Genomic DNA, 19,025 nt, shown 5'->3' with positions numbered 1-19,025 from the left:
ACACACACACACACACACGCGCTCACACGTGCAATTATGCTTGCACGTGCACACACACACACAAAACCTGCATTCCCCATCAAACACTGAGTATCAGCCAATCAGAACTATTAGATAATCGTGCAAACTTATTCTACAATCCAGAGCCAGTTCTTAAAGGAACAGACACTTTACAATTAGATTTGGATTTTTGAATGTTTCTGAAAGAAGTCTCTTCTGCTCTCAAGAGCGCATTTATTTTGTTGACAATTTGAATAATACAGTAAAAATACTGATACATTTTTAGAATTTAAAACAGCTGTTTTCTATGTGTATATATAGTACAATATTATTTATTCCTGTGATCAAATCTGTATTTTCAGCATCACTCCTCCAGTCTTCAGTGTCACATGATCTTCAGAAATCATTCTGATATACTGCTCAAGAAATATTTCTGATTATTATCAATGTTGAAAACAGCTGTACTGCTTCATATATCTGTGAAAACCATGATGCGTAAAATTTTTCAAGATTCACAGATGAATAAAAAGTTCAGCAGCATTTATTTGAAACAGAAATATTTAGTAACATTATAAATGGCTTTACCGTCACTTTTGAACAATTTAATGCGTCCTTGATGAATAATAAAAAAAAATCCTTGACCAATAGTGCATATTAACATGTTTTCACAAACTGATATACAAAAATATTTTCCTGTTCTCATTTTGACTCATAATCTGTATTTACAGGTGCTCCAGTGAAAGGCAGTTAATGAAGTCTGGCATCTTGACCGCGGTCAGCTTCATCAAATCGAGACCACAGAGACTCAGCGAGTAGATGAGCACCGATCGCATAACAGTTAAAGATATAACGCAGGCTATCCATCCTCATTTCGTTCTTGTCCTCCTCCTCTCTTCCTCCACTTAAATCAAAAGTGCTTGTAAAAATGAATTACAGTGTACACTGCAAACGTTAGTCACAAACTAACCGATGGTTCGCCCTTGGAATAAATGTCTTGCATATTAAACCACAGTCACTGGTAAACAAGCCATTTTATTTGCTAATTAGGCAATTAATTTTATTGAATGTGGCTGCGGAAGTGCTGGTGTTGGCAAAACTGATGAATTATCAGTAATGACATCCGTCCGCAAACAAGTGTGTGTGTGTGTGTGTGTGGTCGCTCTCTGGTCTTACCCAAAGCTTGAGATGCAAAGGCAGCCATCGCGCTCTGTAAGCGATCCGGCCGTAACGCCTGAACCACCAAAACCTGAGAAAGAGACAGAAATAAAGAGTCAGCACTCTGACAGCACTCTGATTGGTGCAGACTGTTGATTGACAGCTCACCTGCTGAAAGAGTGAGATCTTCTTGGCAATGGGAGGCGGGATTTCCTGTTCGCAGCAGGAACTGTGCGAGAACGTGAGCCAGAGGTCTGAGTCGTTCAGACAGAGAGACTGATACAGAACTGGAAATGTGCTCTGGAGACAGAAACGACTGGTTAACAGACTAGAGACAGATTAATGATTATTTACATTCACATTTATGCATCTGGCAGACAATCAATCCCAGAGTGACTTGCATTGCATTCAAGATACACATTTTATATTTGCTCAGTTCTTGATTCAGGAAAGCCCTGGTTTGACTAGTTGACAAAGTCAAACGTCTGGCTCAGTTTGATTAGCTAGGGCCCAAAGAAACCCATTTTATTTGCATTTTATGTTTTTTGGGGAGTTACATTTTTCTGGATTCTGTTTCACTGGTTAAAAACACACAAATAAATAAATGAATTCGTTTTTTTTTTTCTTACAGTAAATTAAACAAATAAATGATAGTCATTTGTTTTGGTTCCATTTTCATGCTTTTCTGTTTATTTATTTATTTTTCTGTTTTTTAATGGCGAAATTACGTTATAGCATTCAAAAAGCATATCTAATTAATTACATTAAACTTTTTAAATAACAATCTAATAAAGGTTTAACAAGGGCCTTGTTTTTAATTATTTATTTTTAGGAAAGGTCTATGTAGTTTTTTTCTTGATTTATGATTATAATAATAATATTATAACACTTATATTTTAACAAAAATTGTGGCAATCATATGTAGGTTAAAAAACAATTATACATTATAAGCATATCATGTGAAAAATACAAATAATAAATTCACATTAATAATTTAATTAATATTTAAAGTTGTAACTTACTGTATTTTTGAATGTTTATTTTATATATATATATATATATATATATACACATAAAATGTATGAAATACAATACATTATACAAATTTGTTTATTCATTTTTTATTATTATTGTTGTTCCTTTGAGAAGTACATTCTTCTACACAACAGTAATATACTTCTGTCACAATTTCTTCAGGTTGAACTGAACTTTTATTTTGGCGGGTTGTCCTGAAGTTTCTGTGATTTTATGAAATGAAGATAGCTTTTCTCAAATGAAATTGTGAAATGCTGGTGAAGTGACTCTTAGAGCAGATCTGGGTTTATTCATCAAATCCACATTATTATTCTGCAATTCAAAAGGCCTTTATTACCTTGAGCAGAGCCACGGCGATCAGCCTCTCCTGATCAATCCAAGATGGAAACTGTTCTCGCAGAGACTTCTGGGAGTCCTGAAGAAAGACAGAGACAGTTTCTACAGCTGAAGAGAACAAATGCATGTTATTTTATGGAGGAAAGAATAAAGACATTCATACTGTCTTGCGAATCATGTCTCCAACGATCAGACCAGTGAACACGTCCCATTCCTGCATGAGACACAAACAAACACCAGTGATTTGGGTTCATTCTGCTTTACTGGCAGAACTAATAACGCCACATTTGTCTTGTCAGAGCCACTGGGGCAGCTGTAGACGACCTGAAATAGAAACGTCATCATTCATTCAGGATCGGTTATGAGAGTTTAGCGCTCACACACACTTACGTTCTCCTGGAAGAGTTCTGGGTTCATTCCCTTCACAAAGTGCAGCGCAAACATCAACTGATCCGCCTGTAAATACACACACAGATCCATCATTTTAGATGAGAACAGCACTAGCAAAGCAGAGATGACGGGTCGATTCCCAAGGAATGCATGAACTCAGAAAACGTGTAGCTTGAATGCAATGCAATGAATGCAATGCAAATCATTTGTCAAATGCATGAATGAATGAATATGACACAGTGCCAGTGCTGGAAGCTCGTTCATGCATTGCACTAAGGAAAAGCAGGTTCTGTGCTGGAAATATTGGTCTGCTTAACATGTAAAACAACAGCTCAATCTGGTTAGACCGACACAAAACAAAACTAGATCACTGTCGCTAAAATCACTGAAGCTCTCTCAGTGCACAAACATTCATTTTTATTGTGCTACATTGACTCAAACTTCAAATAAACTGATTTCATTTACAAATATCATATGATAGCCATGCATTTAATTTATTACACCTTTGATTTTAAAAAGTTTTGTGACACAAAGATTAAAGTCTTACACAGGAAAAAGAAATTGGAGACCTTTGGGCTTGAGCCCTAACTATAGCTGCAATGGCAGACACAAGCTATCAGTGCAAACGCCATCCCGGTGGCATCAGAAAAACTGCCTAGAGAGCACATGCATTTACAGTTACCCACTGGCAGGCTAGTTTAAAGGTATTTGGCAATTAAAGGATCAATCCAAACCATATTTAGGAGTTGTCAGTGGTTTATAAGATTATTAAGAAAGTTTAAGTAAATGATTAGTAAACTATTTAAATATACATAGATAAATCTGGATGTGACAAAATATGCTGAATGATGCAGGGATAATGATGACGAAATTAACATACAAAGCTAGCAAATGAAGCAACCCTAAAAAAAAAATGTTTTCCAAAAAGCCTCTTTTTAATAGATAATTTTAGAAAATTAAAGTGTAGTGTTATACAAAACTTTTAGCAATTTCTATGTAGCATTATAGTGTTTATTTAACGTTTTAAATTAGCTTTTATTTTTTAATTTAAATTTTGTGTCACTTTTATTATTTTGTATTATATTACTATATTATTATATTTTATTTAAAATGTATTACTTTACACTGTTTATATTTTTTATATTTTATGTTTTCAAATTTATATTATTATTTTTAATAAAAAAAAAAAAATAAAATAAATGATAGATGCTGTATGGTTTTATGTGGACAGAGTCATTGCTATGGGAACATGAAAAAGGGCTCTGATTGGTGCTGGGGTTTTTAGGTGGGTGTTGGCATCTCTGTGGCAATCTAATGAGAGCTTCAGAGTGTGTTACCTTGAAAAGTGAGCGGCAGATATACTCGTACACCATGTTCTTCAGACGGCTCTCCAGCGTGGAGATCCTAACATCGGTGCTCTCGCTTCCCTGCATCACACACACACACACACAGTCAGCTTCACTAATTCCTTATTTTGTCAGTGTGTGATGAGTGTGTGTCTCCACGTCACCTGTTCGGTCTGCAGCGCTCTGTGAAAGAGTCGCAGGAACGAGGCCAGGCTGAATCGGTACATGTTATTAATCTTGGACAGATCCGTGATCACAAAGTACATCTTGCTGGCCGTCTCGGCTAGCGGCAGGTACGCGTCTCGTTCCTACAGACACACGGAGAGACTGATGTTACACCTGCTGTTTCAGTCACCCCTGGTATCTTGTTCATAATCGCTCTCTTTCCCAGCATCACCTGGTCGAGTGACGTCTGCAGGCGATGCGATTCAGTCAGAGATCGCTGGATCAGAGCGCTGCTGGCTTTAGTCTGGTTCAGAGACTCAATCAGCTCCTTGTTCTCCAGGATATTCCCTTGAGCGGTCGCTAAAGTCTACACAAACACACAAAACACAGTATATAGAGAAAAAGAGGCAAAACAGAGCATTGTGGGATTGGTGCCTGAGTACCTCCAGCAGAGACTCCTCCAGCTGAGCGAGCTGGATCTTCTTCTCCTCTTCCTGCTGCAGGAGCTTGGTTTTTTGGCTCTCCAGCTCTGGTTTCTCCTGCTGGATGGTCAACGCTAGCAGCTGAACACACACACGTGATAATGATGAGCTTTGTGGAGTCAGAGCAGTGATGAGTGTGTGTGTGTGTGTGTGTGTTACCTGTCCTCGCAGTCCTGCTCTAGTGGTGGTGAAGTTGACCTCTGTGATGACGGACTTGGCGTCCGGTGGGATGAAGGGACTGGGATTACGGGTCGCCAGAAACAGACGGAAATCCTCGTTATAGTCGATGACTTTGTCTCCGATCTGTACCACGTATCTCGGCCCTGACACACACACACACACACACACACACACACACACACACACACACACACAAAATGAATCAGGTTCAGAATGAAATACTAGAGTAGTACAGTACAAAAATAGTACACTACATTTTATTGGCAAATCACTTTATTACATTATATGAATAATTCAATAAATGGCAGACAGCTACCATTTAAAAATATATAAATTAAAATATATGTAAAAAAAATTATAAAAACAAAAAAAACCCAGATAAACAGAACACTATCGTTTAAAAGTTGGGGGTCAGTATGTTTTAGTTTTTAAGAAATTAATACTTTCATTAAGAAAATATGCATTCAATTGATCTAAAGTGTAGATATTTAAAATATTACAAAAGATTAAAATGAAATTAAATGAAAAACAAAATAATAATAAAAAAAATAAATAAAACTTTTATAAAATAAAATAAAAAACAGGTAATCAGAACACTATCATTCAAATGTTTGGGATCAGTATGTTATTTTTTTTTTTTAAGAAATAAATTTAGAAAATATGAATTCAACTGATCTAAAGTGAAGATGTAGAGTCACATTTAAAATGTTACATAAGATTAAAATAAAATGAAAAAATAAAATAAATAATAAAATAAAATAACAGTCAATCAGAACATTATCATTCAAAATTTTGGGGTCAGTATGATTTTCAAAAAATAAATTAATATTTGTATTTAGCAAGGATACATGAAATTGAGCAAAACTGACGATAAAGACATGCAAAAGACTTCTAATCTTAATTTTGCAGTAGGATAGTATAATACATTGAGGAGATGTTAGGACAAAAAAGCAGCTGAAATTGCTTTTGAATTGCACTACAATAGAAAGACAAGCTGAGTGCACTGCATTGTGTTTTTAACAGAAACTAAAACGACTGAAAATAATATTCAAGTAATGGAGATAAAGCTCAAATAACATTAAATATAAACATTAGATGAAACAGAGTTTAAGCTGGAGTACTGAAAACAAAAAAAAATTAAGGCTAAAAAAATTACAAAACTAAAAATATATAAATCAAAGCATTTCAAAATATGAATACGTATTATAACAGTATAAAAATAACACCAAAATAACACTGATCCTACGCAAACCTTAAATCCCCAAACATACTGCAGAAATGAGCAGTGTGGGGAAAGAAACCCATTAATGAACGCAGCCCAGATGTGTGTATAAGAGGAGGATGTGTGGGGTTGCCAGATTGGATTCTACAGAACACAACACTGTGTGTGTGTGTGAGTGTGTGTCGTCCCATCTGTACGTCTGCAATGCAGCAGTCTGAGCACACATTTTATTTTCATTTTCTCTTTCTCTCCTCATCCAAGCACTGAAAAGCTCTTAGTTTATCTGCCTCCCGCCGGTCCCTGATACACTCAGAAGTATCTGCTCCACACACACACACACACACACACACACACACAGCAGCATATGGAGGAGGCTTCAGAGGTGCCCGCGGGTCTTATTTCATACACACAGCTGGGACAGGAGGTGTGTGTGTGTGTGTGTGTCTGTTTCCTAAAGGGGAATCTAAGATTTATACGTAACCTGATAATCTGTTCATCATGTAAACACCTCAAATCAATCCGACAGAACTCAATCCAAATGAAGGGATGGTGGAGATACTAAATAATCTGTTAAATGGCAAACTATGATATTATATTTCATTATTAGATATGAAGTGTACTCACCCTGTGCGATAAGATCTCGCCGCAGCAGCGGATACAGGACGGGTTCAACACCGTCCATCTCCTGAATGACCAGAGTCTTACCGAAGCGCACGGCTAACTCCAACACCGTCATGAAGTTAGCATCCTGAGACAGAGAAGCAGATCAAAGAACACAGACATGTGTGGCTTCAGGGGCTCTGATGTGACACCACATAAAATAACATGAAAATAGATGTTAAAAATAATTACAAAAAAAAAGGTTTGTAAACATTTTGTAAAAAAAAAAAATCAAATTAAAACGTCTTATTATTTGCCAAAACAATAGCAAAATGAGTTGGAAATTGAAACTTGCACATGAAACTGAAATTGGAAAATGAAAACTGAACAGGAATTGAATAGCGAGTGCATTGCATTGTGGGATATAGTACTGCAGTCCTGACATGTTCTTACCTGTTGGTTGATGACCTCCAGACGATGCGCTTTCAGATGCGTTCGCAACCACTCTGTCGCACGGGAGGACGGATCGATCAAGAACGGACAAGAAGCACTCTAGAGAAAATAAGAGAAGATTATTTATTCATTAATAATGAGATAAATCATTTAATCATTAAATCAGTGTTCCTGTGGCTCAAGTGGTAGAGCATTGCGTTAGCCAGGGAACACATTAAATAAAAACTGTTAGCCTGAATGCACTGCAAGTCGCTTTGGATAAAAGCATCTGCTAAATGCATACATTTAAATCACAAAGAGTGACAGTATACCTCCCGTAAAACCAGACCAGGAACCTGTCAGGAACATGTCTAGACCATATTCAAACCAAACAACGAGAAACTGGAGGGAAAATGCGTTCGGCGTAAAAATAATGTCAGAATTTCTTTATGTAATTTGTTATGTGCAGACGTGTTCCTGGCAGCGTTCATCAGATTCTATTTCCTGTTCTTTTATTTCACCTGTTCTCTTAGCAACATCACAGAGGGTCACCATAGAAACCAGACACCTTTAGAATGCTAATTATACACCTCTCACACACACACACACACACACACAAACGTCAAAGGGTTCAGTCAGTTCAGATGAGATCATACATGCCAAAAATCAGCTATATTCAATGTTGATGTTAATAAGACGTTCACAGCAACACTTTTATTCAAGGCCTGTTCACACAAGGTCAGGTTTTGCTATATAAACTCATATGACAAGATGTTTTATTTTTGCTTTAAAGATAAAAATGTCCTATTTATTTTCTTAAAGCATGTAATTGGTCTTGTGTGCATTGATTTTTGTTAAGCTTACTGTATCGTATTTGACGCAAATTTCTAAAGCCTCAACATGATCAGCAAGATCAAACTCAAACTGCATGTCTTCTGTCGCCTGATTGATAGTTTAGAGCTTTTAATCCAGTCAAAGCTCTTTTAGTCTAATTGTGCAGTATATATTTGTTTCAGATCTTGAGTGATTGTGATCAAGTAAAGGTCAGAATAAGGTCAGTAATATCTCCAGATGAACTCTTCCTGGACTGAAGCAGCTCAGCTTTACTTGATTCTCCATCAATCATGTTTTAGAGTCTCAAATCTGATCCTCAGGAACTTTTGAGGAGCGTTTGTTTCCTGAAGCTTTACTTTCACTGTTCCTCAGCGGAGGAATGATCTTCACAAGCCTCCAGAACATCTCACATCTTCTGAGGAGAGTTTATTTCTTCAGCTCTCAATCACTGTGTTATATGATTGGATCATTTACATCTCATCTCATTACTGGAGATATAGAGCCATGACTGATCTTTAGATCATCTTATGTCATAGATCAACATTTTAGGGTATTTTTTCCTTCATATTCTCACTACATCTGACTACATGAGCCATAAACGCATGACATATCAAATATGCATGTGTGACATAGTTATGATGTGAACAGGCCTCCGAGGTTTGGGTGGGTTAAAGCAGAGCTAGGACTAGTTGATATTACAGTATAGTATAGTATAGTATAGTATAGTATAGTATAGTATAGTATAGTATAGTATAGTATACCATATTATAGTATAGCATCGTAAAGTACAGTACAGTACAGTGTAGTACAGTACAGTAAAGTATACCATAGTATAGTATAGTATAGTACAGTATAGTATACCATAGCATAGTATAGTACAGTATAGTATACCATAGTATAGTATAGTACAGTATAGTATACCATAGTATAGTATAGCATCGTAAAGTACAGTACAGTACAGTGTAGTACAGTACAGTAAAGTATACCATAGTATAGTATAGTATAGTACAGTATAGTATACCATAGTATAGTATAGTACAGTATAAGATAGTACAGTACAGTATAGTATACCATAGTATAGTATAGTACAGTATAAGATAGTATAGTATAGTATACCATAGTAGAGTATAGTACAGTACAGTATAGTATACCATAGTATAGTATAGTACAGTATAAGATAGTATAGTATACCATAGTATAGTATAGTACAGTACAGTATAGTATACCATAGTATAGTATAGTACAGTATAGTACAGTATAAGATAGTATAGTATAGTATACCATAGTGTAGTATAGTATAGTACAGTATACCATACCAAAGTATATTATAGTACAGTATAAGATAGTGTAGTATACCATAGTAGAGTATAGTACAGTACAGTACAGTACAGTATACCATAGTATAGTACAGTACAGTAAATCATAGTATAGTATACCATAGTATATATAGTATAGTATAGTACAGTATACCATAGTATAGTGTAGTACAGTATAGTTTTCCATAGTACAGTATAGTATAGAAAACTATACCATAGTATAGTATAGTACAGTACAGTAAATCATAGTATAGTATACCATAGTATACCATAGTATAGTATAGTATAGTATAGTATAGTATAGTATAGTATAGTATAGTATAGTATAGTATAGTATAGAAAAGTATGGGAAGGGAACACTTCTAAGTAAACATCCATGTGTGTGATCTTAATCTTACCCGTGATCTGTTTTCATTAATCTGATGTCAGCATGAGGACAGACAGATGAATGAGTGAATGCTGGGAACACTGAAGAACAGAGCGGTGTGTGTGTTACCTGCAGGATGACCAGAGCGTTCTCCATCGACAGGTCGTCAGACGGCAAGCCTTCACTCTTCCAGATCAGCTGCTCGCTCTCAGAACACAGGAACTGACGCAGATCGAACTCTGCCAATCAGAGAACACAGCTGTTAAAGCCTCGGCCAATCAGAGGAAGAGTTCAAAATCATGGCAAACATACTCAAACAAGTTTTCAAAGTCACATGCTGTAGTGTTGTTATTGTTGACTAAAACTAATATTAAATAGATTACTTTTTTTGCCATTGAAATACAGGTGAAATAAAATAAAATATATTAGACAAAAATGTTCAACTTAAATTTTTTTAACAAAATTAATATTTTATTATTAACAAATAACTGGGTAATTAAAAATAAAGGTCAAATAAAATTCAAATATCAGATGAAAAAAATTTTTTATTATTAATTATTTTATTTTTTTAATTAATTACTTATTTTATTTCAGTTAGGTGAAGTTTTTTTTGTTTGTTTTATAGTACAAAACCTACTAAAACTGAACTGAACTGAAAATAAATATAAGTTAAAAAAATTACATAATATCTGGAAATATAAAATTAACAGCTAAATATTTTACATATATATAATTGGTAAATACTATAATATAAATAATACTAAAAAACAATTCCCTGATTGGTCAAACGGATATGTGGGAAAGATTTCTGTCTGCATGTTAACGCTGTTGTGTGTCATTTTTTTGACGTGTCAACTTCTGTCCAATGACCTGAGTTTGTGGGCGGGACTATCTGTTTGACTGACATGTGACAGCACAGGTGTGCTGATTTCACCACTGTTGTAACTTATCAGTGAGTGTGTGTCTGTGTGTGTGTGTTACTCTGTAGCCCTGAGCTGCTCATCCATTGGTCGAGGCTGCTGCGCCGCTGGTCTTCAGGAGCGGCAGGAAGATACGTGATGAAAGCAGCAGACAGTTGAGCTCTCTTAGGAAGAGTGTCCAGCTCCTCACTGATCTCATCCACCTACACACACACACACATATGACAGACACTTGTGCTCCAAAGAGATTCTCTGGCTGAATGTGTCAGCAGGAAGCAGATAGAGGGAGAGATACATATACAGCACACACTCTCTCTCTCACACACACACACACACACACCTGTGCGATCCAGCGTGTGTGTTCTCCGTCCAGCTGCTGCAGGAGCTTCTCGGCTGCGCTGATGGTCTCTTGTGCTCTGCTCACCTCTGACTCCAGTTTAGCCGCTTCAGTCGTACGACACTGAAACCTGGACGAGACGTGGTACACACACTCAGAACCTAGTGAGCTGCCTACCTAGACAGCATTTAAGGCACCTAGGACACGCTCACAGTGTGAATGTCTTCCAAAGGCAGTATCATACGCATCAGTTGTGAAGAAAGCAATCCCAGAATGCACCAGGGTTATTATCACTAATTAAACTATAATAGAATAAACATTAACATAAAATAAAATAAACATTTTAAAAATAAAATTAATATTATTTTATTTTAAATCTTATTTCGTGGCCAAGGTAACATTTCTCACTTTCTTTTGGTTTAATTAAAATAACTAAGGCTAAATAAACTAAGAATATATATATATATATATATATATATATATATATATATATATATATATATATATATGTATATATATATATATATGCAATTTTACCTCAAATTAAAGTGCAAAAATATAAAAATACAATCTAATTCAGAATATTATCTTAAAAAACTATGTTCAACCAAATTTTATTAATTCAATATGAAAGTTTCAATAAAAGTGATTTAATTAAACTAAATCAAACGATTAAAATAAAATAATTTCATTAATAAAAAACATGTTAATCATGAACAAAATGGATAAATTCTGTTCTAAAAGTTTTAATCACTAATAGTATTAAACTAAATCAAATAAAACAATAAAAGAAACTAAAATAAAAATGATAAAAATATAATTTAAATGTTTCAATTGAAAGTTTCAATAGGAGTAGTCTTTATTAAAATAAAATTATACAAATAATCTATAATCTTAGTAATATAATTAAAAGTGTATTATTTTGTGTGCACGCTTATTAAAAGACTGTGTTCTAGTTTAGCCGAATGCTAATATCAAGCGTCTTACTTCTCCTTCAGCTCCAGGACTTTCTCTCCGACAGAGTTCAGCTCTTTCTCCAGCCTGTTCTTCCGGTTCTCCGTCTTGCGCAGGTTTCTGGACACAACACAGAGACCGAGTGTGAGAGAGCGTCTGAGTGTGAGCAGGGGTTAGCTGAAGTGTGCACTGACTCCATCAGTCCTGCGTGCTCCGTCTCCAGCGGCTGGATCTTCTCCAGGACGTGTGAGTACTGGACGTTAGCCTTCACCCACGCAGCTAGAGGAGCGGCGGCTGCACTCGCACGCTTGGCGTTCTGCAGTACCACAATCACATTAGATGAGCGTTCACCGTAAAGTGATGCCAGTTTGAGTGTTAGTTGAATAAACCTTTCTGAAGAGCGTCATTTATGACTACACGGCATGAATATATATATATATATGTGTGTGTGTGTGTGTGTGTGTGTGTGACCCTGGAGCACAAAACCAGTCGTAAGGTCAAATTTTCAAAATTGAGATTTATGCATCATCTGAAAGCTGAATAAATCATATTTTCATTGATGTATGAGTTGTTAGGATCGGACAATATTTGTCTAAGATACTATTTGAAGGGTGTAAAAAAAAATCATCTTTGAAGTTGTTCTTAGCAATGCATGTTACTAATCAAAAATTAAGTTTTGATATATTTACAGTATTAAATTTACAAAATATCTTCATGGAGCATGATTTTTACTTAATATCCTCATGATTTTTGGCATCAAAGAAAAATCTATAATTTTGACCCATACATAGTTTTTTTGGCTATTGCTACAAATACACCCCAGAGACTTAAGACTGCTTTTCTGCTCCAGGGTCACAGATATATATATAATACATGCATGCATTATGTAATAAATTCAAAATTGCATGTTTTTAACAAGCAGTGAAAAAAAGAAAGGTGTAATTTTCAGCATAAATTAGGTCTGAATGTCCAATGTGAAATAGAGTTTTGTATCGTGTGTGTGTGTGTGTGACCTTGGGGTCGAAGGACGCCTTGTTTCTATGCAGCAGCTCCTCGACGCTCTGTCGTATCTCGTGACTGATACTGCGCACATCAAACGTGGCGATGTCTTCCCTCACTCCTCGCTTGGCTAAGAAACTACCGTTCACAAACACACCATCAGCGCTTCAATTATTCAACTAATTTAATGTTTTTAACCGAAAGCAAATGACCTAACGTCTCCACACGGCTATTTGCAATGAAAATGCACTAAACTAAAAGCATTAATTAGTCTAGAATGAGACTGGATTCATTTAGCCTGAAGAGTGTGAAGGTGCAATAAGTGATATGAGTGTTTCATTTCCCGGGAAGAGATAAACACCATCAATAAAGGCAGAATTCATTCGGTAAGGGCCGTTAGAGGGGAACATAAAGCGTGGATGATGACAGAGTCTCTCTCACCTCTTCATGCTGACCCAGGACGTGTCAAATATTCCCATGAGCCTCAGCACGCCCTCCAGGATGTCTCTGATGACGTCGGGCGGCATGCGCAGCGAGCGGATCTCAGACAGAGACTCTGGTTTAATGTTCCCCACCGCCTGCTTTGCCTCGTCCACCAGGGGCTGAGCACACACACACACACACACACACACATAACATGTTTAATGTTTAAAGTTTTTAAGAACACCAGACTGACAACTGTGTGTTCATATGATCAGGACTGCAGTTTGGAAATAATGAAACACAGATTAAATTAAAAAAACATGGGGAAAGAAATCTCAAACTGAAAATGAAATACACTTCATGACTTCAAAATACATTTTCGACATTCTTTATACATTTAATATTGTTAAAGATTTTTTTTCAATTCTATCAATGCACATAAAAAACTCAAATAAAAGCAAAATATAATTAAAAACTAAAACTAACAGTGATATAGTCAACACCAATAAAGAATAAACTGCAAACTGAAAAATAGACAAATTTAATATGAATGCAAAATATTAATACTATTAAACATAAAAAAAATCCACAAAATCTATGGGATCATATTTATATAAAAATATATAATTTTATTTTATTTATAAATATAATTTTGATTGAAATAATCAATATAAAATAATTTAAATAATTAATTAAAATGATAAATAATTAATATTAACCATTACAATATTTAAAAAATATATTATATTAAATATTTAAAGAATATATTATTTTAAATATTACTTATCAAAAGTATTTTTGTCCCTAAAAAAAGTCTTAGTAAAGTAATAAAGTCCTTTTTAAAAACGTCTATACATTTTTTATTAGTTTCAGTTTATTTAGTTTTAGTTATTTTTGGTAAATAAAATGCTGAAATATATATATATATAGTTTGACTTTTAGTTTAGTTGCGCTCACCTGAACCTCTCGGAGCTCCTCGTCTATTTTCTTCTTCCTCTCTTCGATCTTGGAGACCTCGTGTGCCATCCTCTCTTTGATCTTCTCCATCTCTGTCTTCTGGTCGCTGGCGTTCTGAAACACACCACATGTTAATACACTCGGGGAGCTTCACGTGTACGTTTCCACACACACACACACACACACACACCTGCATTGAGGAGGTTATTTCCTGCAGGGCGGCGTCAGCCTCGGTCTGTTTGGTCTTCAGTAAGCTGCTCTGCTCGGCCGCCCGCCTCTTCAGCTCATCCACCAATGCCTTGGCTTCGTTCAGCTTGGCCACGCCCGCCTGCGGTCACACGAGTACAGAAACATTAGCATGTGAGCTGATAGTGAATCTGAGCTGTCGTGTCTCGGTGTTGACCTGTAGGTGCTGTTGTTTGTGGGTCAGCTCTGTCCGTTTGGAGCTGTAGATGGTCTGGTACACCTGCAGGAAGCTCAGGTATTGACTGGGTGTGGCTCCGAAATCCCGACACGACTCGTGAATCGCCAGGAAGGAGCGATAGAGCTCTGCGTGCACCGATCCTGAAACACCACCAACAGTTTAACATCCACGTACAGCCGAACACACACACTTCTCTTCAACATCATACCAGGTTTCTTCTTCTTCTTCTGCTTGCCTCCATCTTTCTCGTCTTCTGCTTCCATCCTTGACAGCAGCATCTCTGGGATCTGAAGGAGAGTCACATGATCATAGAGACGGTGCTGAAGGAATGAGCTGTGAGTCAAAGGTCGCTCACCTTCTTCATGCTGCTGTCGGACCAGGCCTCCATCCACTGCACGGAGCACTTCCTGTAGAGGGCGGGGTTACTCTCACAGTTAATGGTGAAGTGCTCGTTAGTGCAGTCCAGGATCAAAACCACATGGAGGTTCTGCTGAACGCCTGCGCAAAACAGTGTCATTTACATATAATGTCATTAGCTTCTCTTTTTTTTTACTTTGTTTTCATTCTAGTTACAGTCAAATTATTATTAGTAATTATTAGGGGGTTTTTTTGCATTCATTTTAATTTAGTTTCTGTTTTACTTACACTTATTTTAAGTTTTTCATTTAATTTTTTTTTCAGCTATATTTCTATAAAAAAAATATATATTAAAAATGTACATTTATGCATTTGACAGATGCTTTTATCCAAAATGACCTATATCGCATCTATTAATAAATAATATAAAACAATACAATTAAATATCTTTAATGAAATGTAACAATAAAATAAAAATGTAACAATAAAAAATACAAATTGATGAAATTATTAAATTTATTAAAGCGTGATCTAAGAATAATAAATAGTCAATGTCTCCCACCTAAACGTGTGTGTGCATGAGTGTGAGAGAGTGTGTGTGTGTGTGTGTGTGCGTGAGTGAGTGTGTGTGTGTGTGTGTGTGTGTGTGTGTGAGTGTGAGTGTGAGTGTGTGTGCATGAGTGTGGGAGTGTGTGTGTGTGTGTGTGTGTGCATGAGTGTGGGAGTGTGTGTGTGTGTGTGTGAGTGTGAGTGTGTGTGAGAGAGAGTGTGTGTGTGTGTGCGTGATTGAGTGTGAGAGTTTGTGTGTGTGTGTGTGTGTGTTAGTGTGAGTGAGTGTGTGTGCGTGATTGAGTGTGAGAGTTTGTGTGCGAGTGAGTGTGAGAGTGTGTGTGTGTGTGTGTGTGCGTGAGTGAGTGTGAGAGTGTGTGTGTGTGTGTTAGTGTGAGTGAGTGTGTGTGCGTGAGTGAGTGAGAGTGTGTGTGTGTTAGTGTGAGTGAGTGTGAGAGTGTGTTTGTGTGTGTGTGTGCGTGAGTGAGTGTGAGAGTGTGTGTGTGCGTGTGTGTGTGTGTGCAACTGTGCGTGAGTTTGTGTGTGTGTATGTGTGTTTTCGAGTGTGTGAGTGAGTGAGTGATTGTGTGTGTGTGCGTGTGTGTGTGTGTGTGTGTGCGAGTGAGTGAGTGTGTGTGTGTGTGTGTGTGTGTGTGAGTGAGTGTGCGTGTGTGTGTGTGAGTGAGTGTGCGTGCGTGCGTGCGTGTGTGTGTGTGTGTGTGTGTGTGAGTGAGTGTGCGCGTGTGTGTGTGTGTGTGTGTGTGTGTGTGTGTGTGTGTGAGTGTGTGTGTGAATGTGTGTGAGTGAGTGAGTGAGTGAGTGAGTGAGTGAGTGAGTGAGTGAGTGTGCGTGTGTGTGTATGTGTGTATGTGTGTATACTCACGGTGGGAGAAATAGTTAAGAACTGGCCCGGTGAATCCATCCTGTGACGCCTGATCTTTCAGAGATGACAGAAGAGGCTCCAGCTCTTCAGTGGAGTACAGACCTGGGACTTCACCTGTCAGTGACATTAAACACAGTGAAGGAATGACACTGGATGAAGCAAAAAGCTTGAAGGAGAGTATTCTGATCAAACGAATGATGACTGACCTGAGGACAACAGACTGTTGACCATCTCCAGGAAGGAAGGATGAACAAACTGATGATCTTCCAGCAGAAGAACGACCTGATGTCCGTCCACAGCGGCCGACTGCATGACCTACAGACAGAGAAAGAGCGTTAGAGCGAGAGCCTGGTGTCACTGGAGCAGAGAGACCGAGGACAGACCGACTCACAGTCTTCAGGTCAGATTTGAAGTGTTTCATCGAGTACGAGCGGGAGATTTTGGGGGTGAAGAGTGACGCCCCGTGCATGTGGCTGACCACACATGTAGCTGTACGCCGACCAACACCGCTACGACCCGCTAGCAGCAGTGACCCGCCCGGAGAGCTCAGGACACGGTCCACTCGACACATGTAGTCCAGAACCTCCGGAAACAACAGGATGTCCAGCTCACGATTATCACGGCCGTACAGAACTATTCCCTGATGAGACAAGAATCTAATTAATACAAAAAAAAATACAGAACAAAAGATCATGAGCTAAATTATTAATTTAATTTAATTAATCTCATAAATCAATTGTAATAAATTAATAAAATAAACACAAAACAAGATAATGAACTAAAAATCAAAAGTAATACATTGAAATATAATAATTAATATAATTAGAAGCATAAATAAATGAAATAATTGTTTAATTTAATAAATCAATTTTAATAAATTAATAAACTAAATACATAATATAATAAACTTAAATTATTGAAATCAAAAGTAATACATTGAATATAATAATTAATATAATTAGAAGCTTAAATAAATGAAATAATTGTTTAATTTAATAAATCAATTTTAATCAATTAATAAACTAAATACAAAATATAATAAACTAAAATAAATTATTTAAATCAAATAATACATTGAAATATCATAATTAATATAATTACAAGCTTAATTAAATAAATAAAATAATGATTTCATTTAATAAACAATTTTAATTAAAAAAAAACAAATAAATAGAGAACAAGATAATGAACTAAAATAAATTATTCAAATCAAATGTAACTCATTAAAATATAATAATGAACACAATTAGAAGCTTAATTAAATAATAAAGGAAATCATTGTTTAATTTAATAAATCAATTTTAATAAATTAATAAAATAAATACAAAACAAGATTTCATTTAATAAATTCATTAAATAAATAAAACAGCAAACAAATTGTTTTAATAATTTAAATCATATGCAATAATGAAATAAAATAATACAATTTCAAAAGATAAGTGTAATTAAAAGCATGAAATGAATGTTTAAAAAAAGAATAATAACTGATCAAATGTAATCAGTGATATAAGCTTTAGCAGACACTCGTAGCTATGAATATATGTTCTCACGTTACTTCCTGTCTCACCTTGTGTATGATCTCAGTGAGGTCAGCGGCGTTGAGACGTCCGAGCGTTTTCCGTGAGGCGGGAGCGGCTGACCAGGGGAACGGCCCTCGTGAGACGCGGCCCACGTTACAAAGTACGTATCTGCAGTAAATCACCACGAAATCTTTGGTGAAATTACAAATGTCTTTACTGTCACTTTAAATCTATTTAACCCATGCACTGAGATGGATAAAAGCGTTGAGTGTGAGTGTGTGTGACCTGTCATGTTGTCGAGAGCCTCCGAGCCCCAGTCGCCCCTGATGACGGAGGACAGGATGTTTTCAAACACATTCAGATCTTTAGAGGAGACGATACGGTCCCTGAACAGACGCCGGGCTTCATACGCCACCACCTCCAGCACTGAGTCTACAGCCGATGTACCTGCACACACACGCACACACACACACACTAATAATGTGTTTTGCATCACAGTGAGAACCACACAGACTTCTACTGTTCATGAATGAAGCTAATTCTAATCAGCATCCATAAATCAAAACCTTTAAAGACACCTTTGCATGTGTAATAAAAGATTATTTAGTCACTATATAGGGTAACAGCTCCAAAACGTGCTGAGCTGCCTACTTAGACAACATTTTAGAGCATCTTAGATGTACTTGTGACAGGAAGACCGTTCCAAAAGATTATAAATGATTCCCTTAATACTGAAAATGCATTTGCATGAATGCATTTAGCTGATGCTTTTATCAAAAGCGATCTACACTGTATTAAAGGTACACTTTTGTGACACTGGAGCACAAAACCAGTCATAACGG

The 19,025-nt window shown here is 36.4% G+C and overlaps 1 protein-coding gene across 1 annotated transcript in view; it reads right to left on the bottom strand.

Moving 5' to 3' along the window:
* LOC113058809 (cytoplasmic dynein 2 heavy chain 1-like) overlaps window positions 1-19,025 on the bottom strand; it is a 66,976-nt gene that overhangs the window by 13,164 nt on the left and 34,787 nt on the right. The window contains 30 exon segments of the mRNA XM_026227040.1: window positions 1,174-1,246; window positions 1,324-1,455; window positions 2,528-2,605; window positions 2,690-2,740; window positions 2,917-2,982; window positions 4,254-4,343; window positions 4,427-4,570; window positions 4,660-4,794; window positions 4,871-4,990; window positions 5,069-5,232; window positions 6,936-7,059; window positions 7,365-7,463; window positions 9,990-10,099; window positions 10,842-10,983; window positions 11,121-11,247; window positions 12,105-12,191; window positions 12,266-12,387; window positions 13,085-13,208; window positions 13,512-13,672; window positions 14,451-14,564; window positions 14,641-14,778; window positions 14,854-15,014; window positions 15,083-15,161; window positions 15,230-15,372; window positions 16,664-16,777; window positions 16,870-16,978; window positions 17,055-17,303; window positions 18,231-18,277; window positions 18,280-18,351; window positions 18,469-18,630. Coding sequence (XP_026082825.1) covers window positions 1,174-1,246; window positions 1,324-1,455; window positions 2,528-2,605; window positions 2,690-2,740; window positions 2,917-2,982; window positions 4,254-4,343; window positions 4,427-4,570; window positions 4,660-4,794; window positions 4,871-4,990; window positions 5,069-5,232; window positions 6,936-7,059; window positions 7,365-7,463; window positions 9,990-10,099; window positions 10,842-10,983; window positions 11,121-11,247; window positions 12,105-12,191; window positions 12,266-12,387; window positions 13,085-13,208; window positions 13,512-13,672; window positions 14,451-14,564; window positions 14,641-14,778; window positions 14,854-15,014; window positions 15,083-15,161; window positions 15,230-15,372; window positions 16,664-16,777; window positions 16,870-16,978; window positions 17,055-17,303; window positions 18,231-18,277; window positions 18,280-18,351; window positions 18,469-18,630 — 3,537 coding nt within the window.

Source organism: Carassius auratus, chromosome 40 (genome assembly GCF_003368295.1).
Source record: "Carassius auratus strain Wakin chromosome 40, ASM336829v1, whole genome shotgun sequence".
Lineage (NCBI taxonomy): Eukaryota > Metazoa > Chordata > Actinopteri > Cypriniformes > Cyprinidae > Carassius > Carassius auratus.
This window is presented reverse-complemented; position numbering and strand designations above follow the sequence as displayed.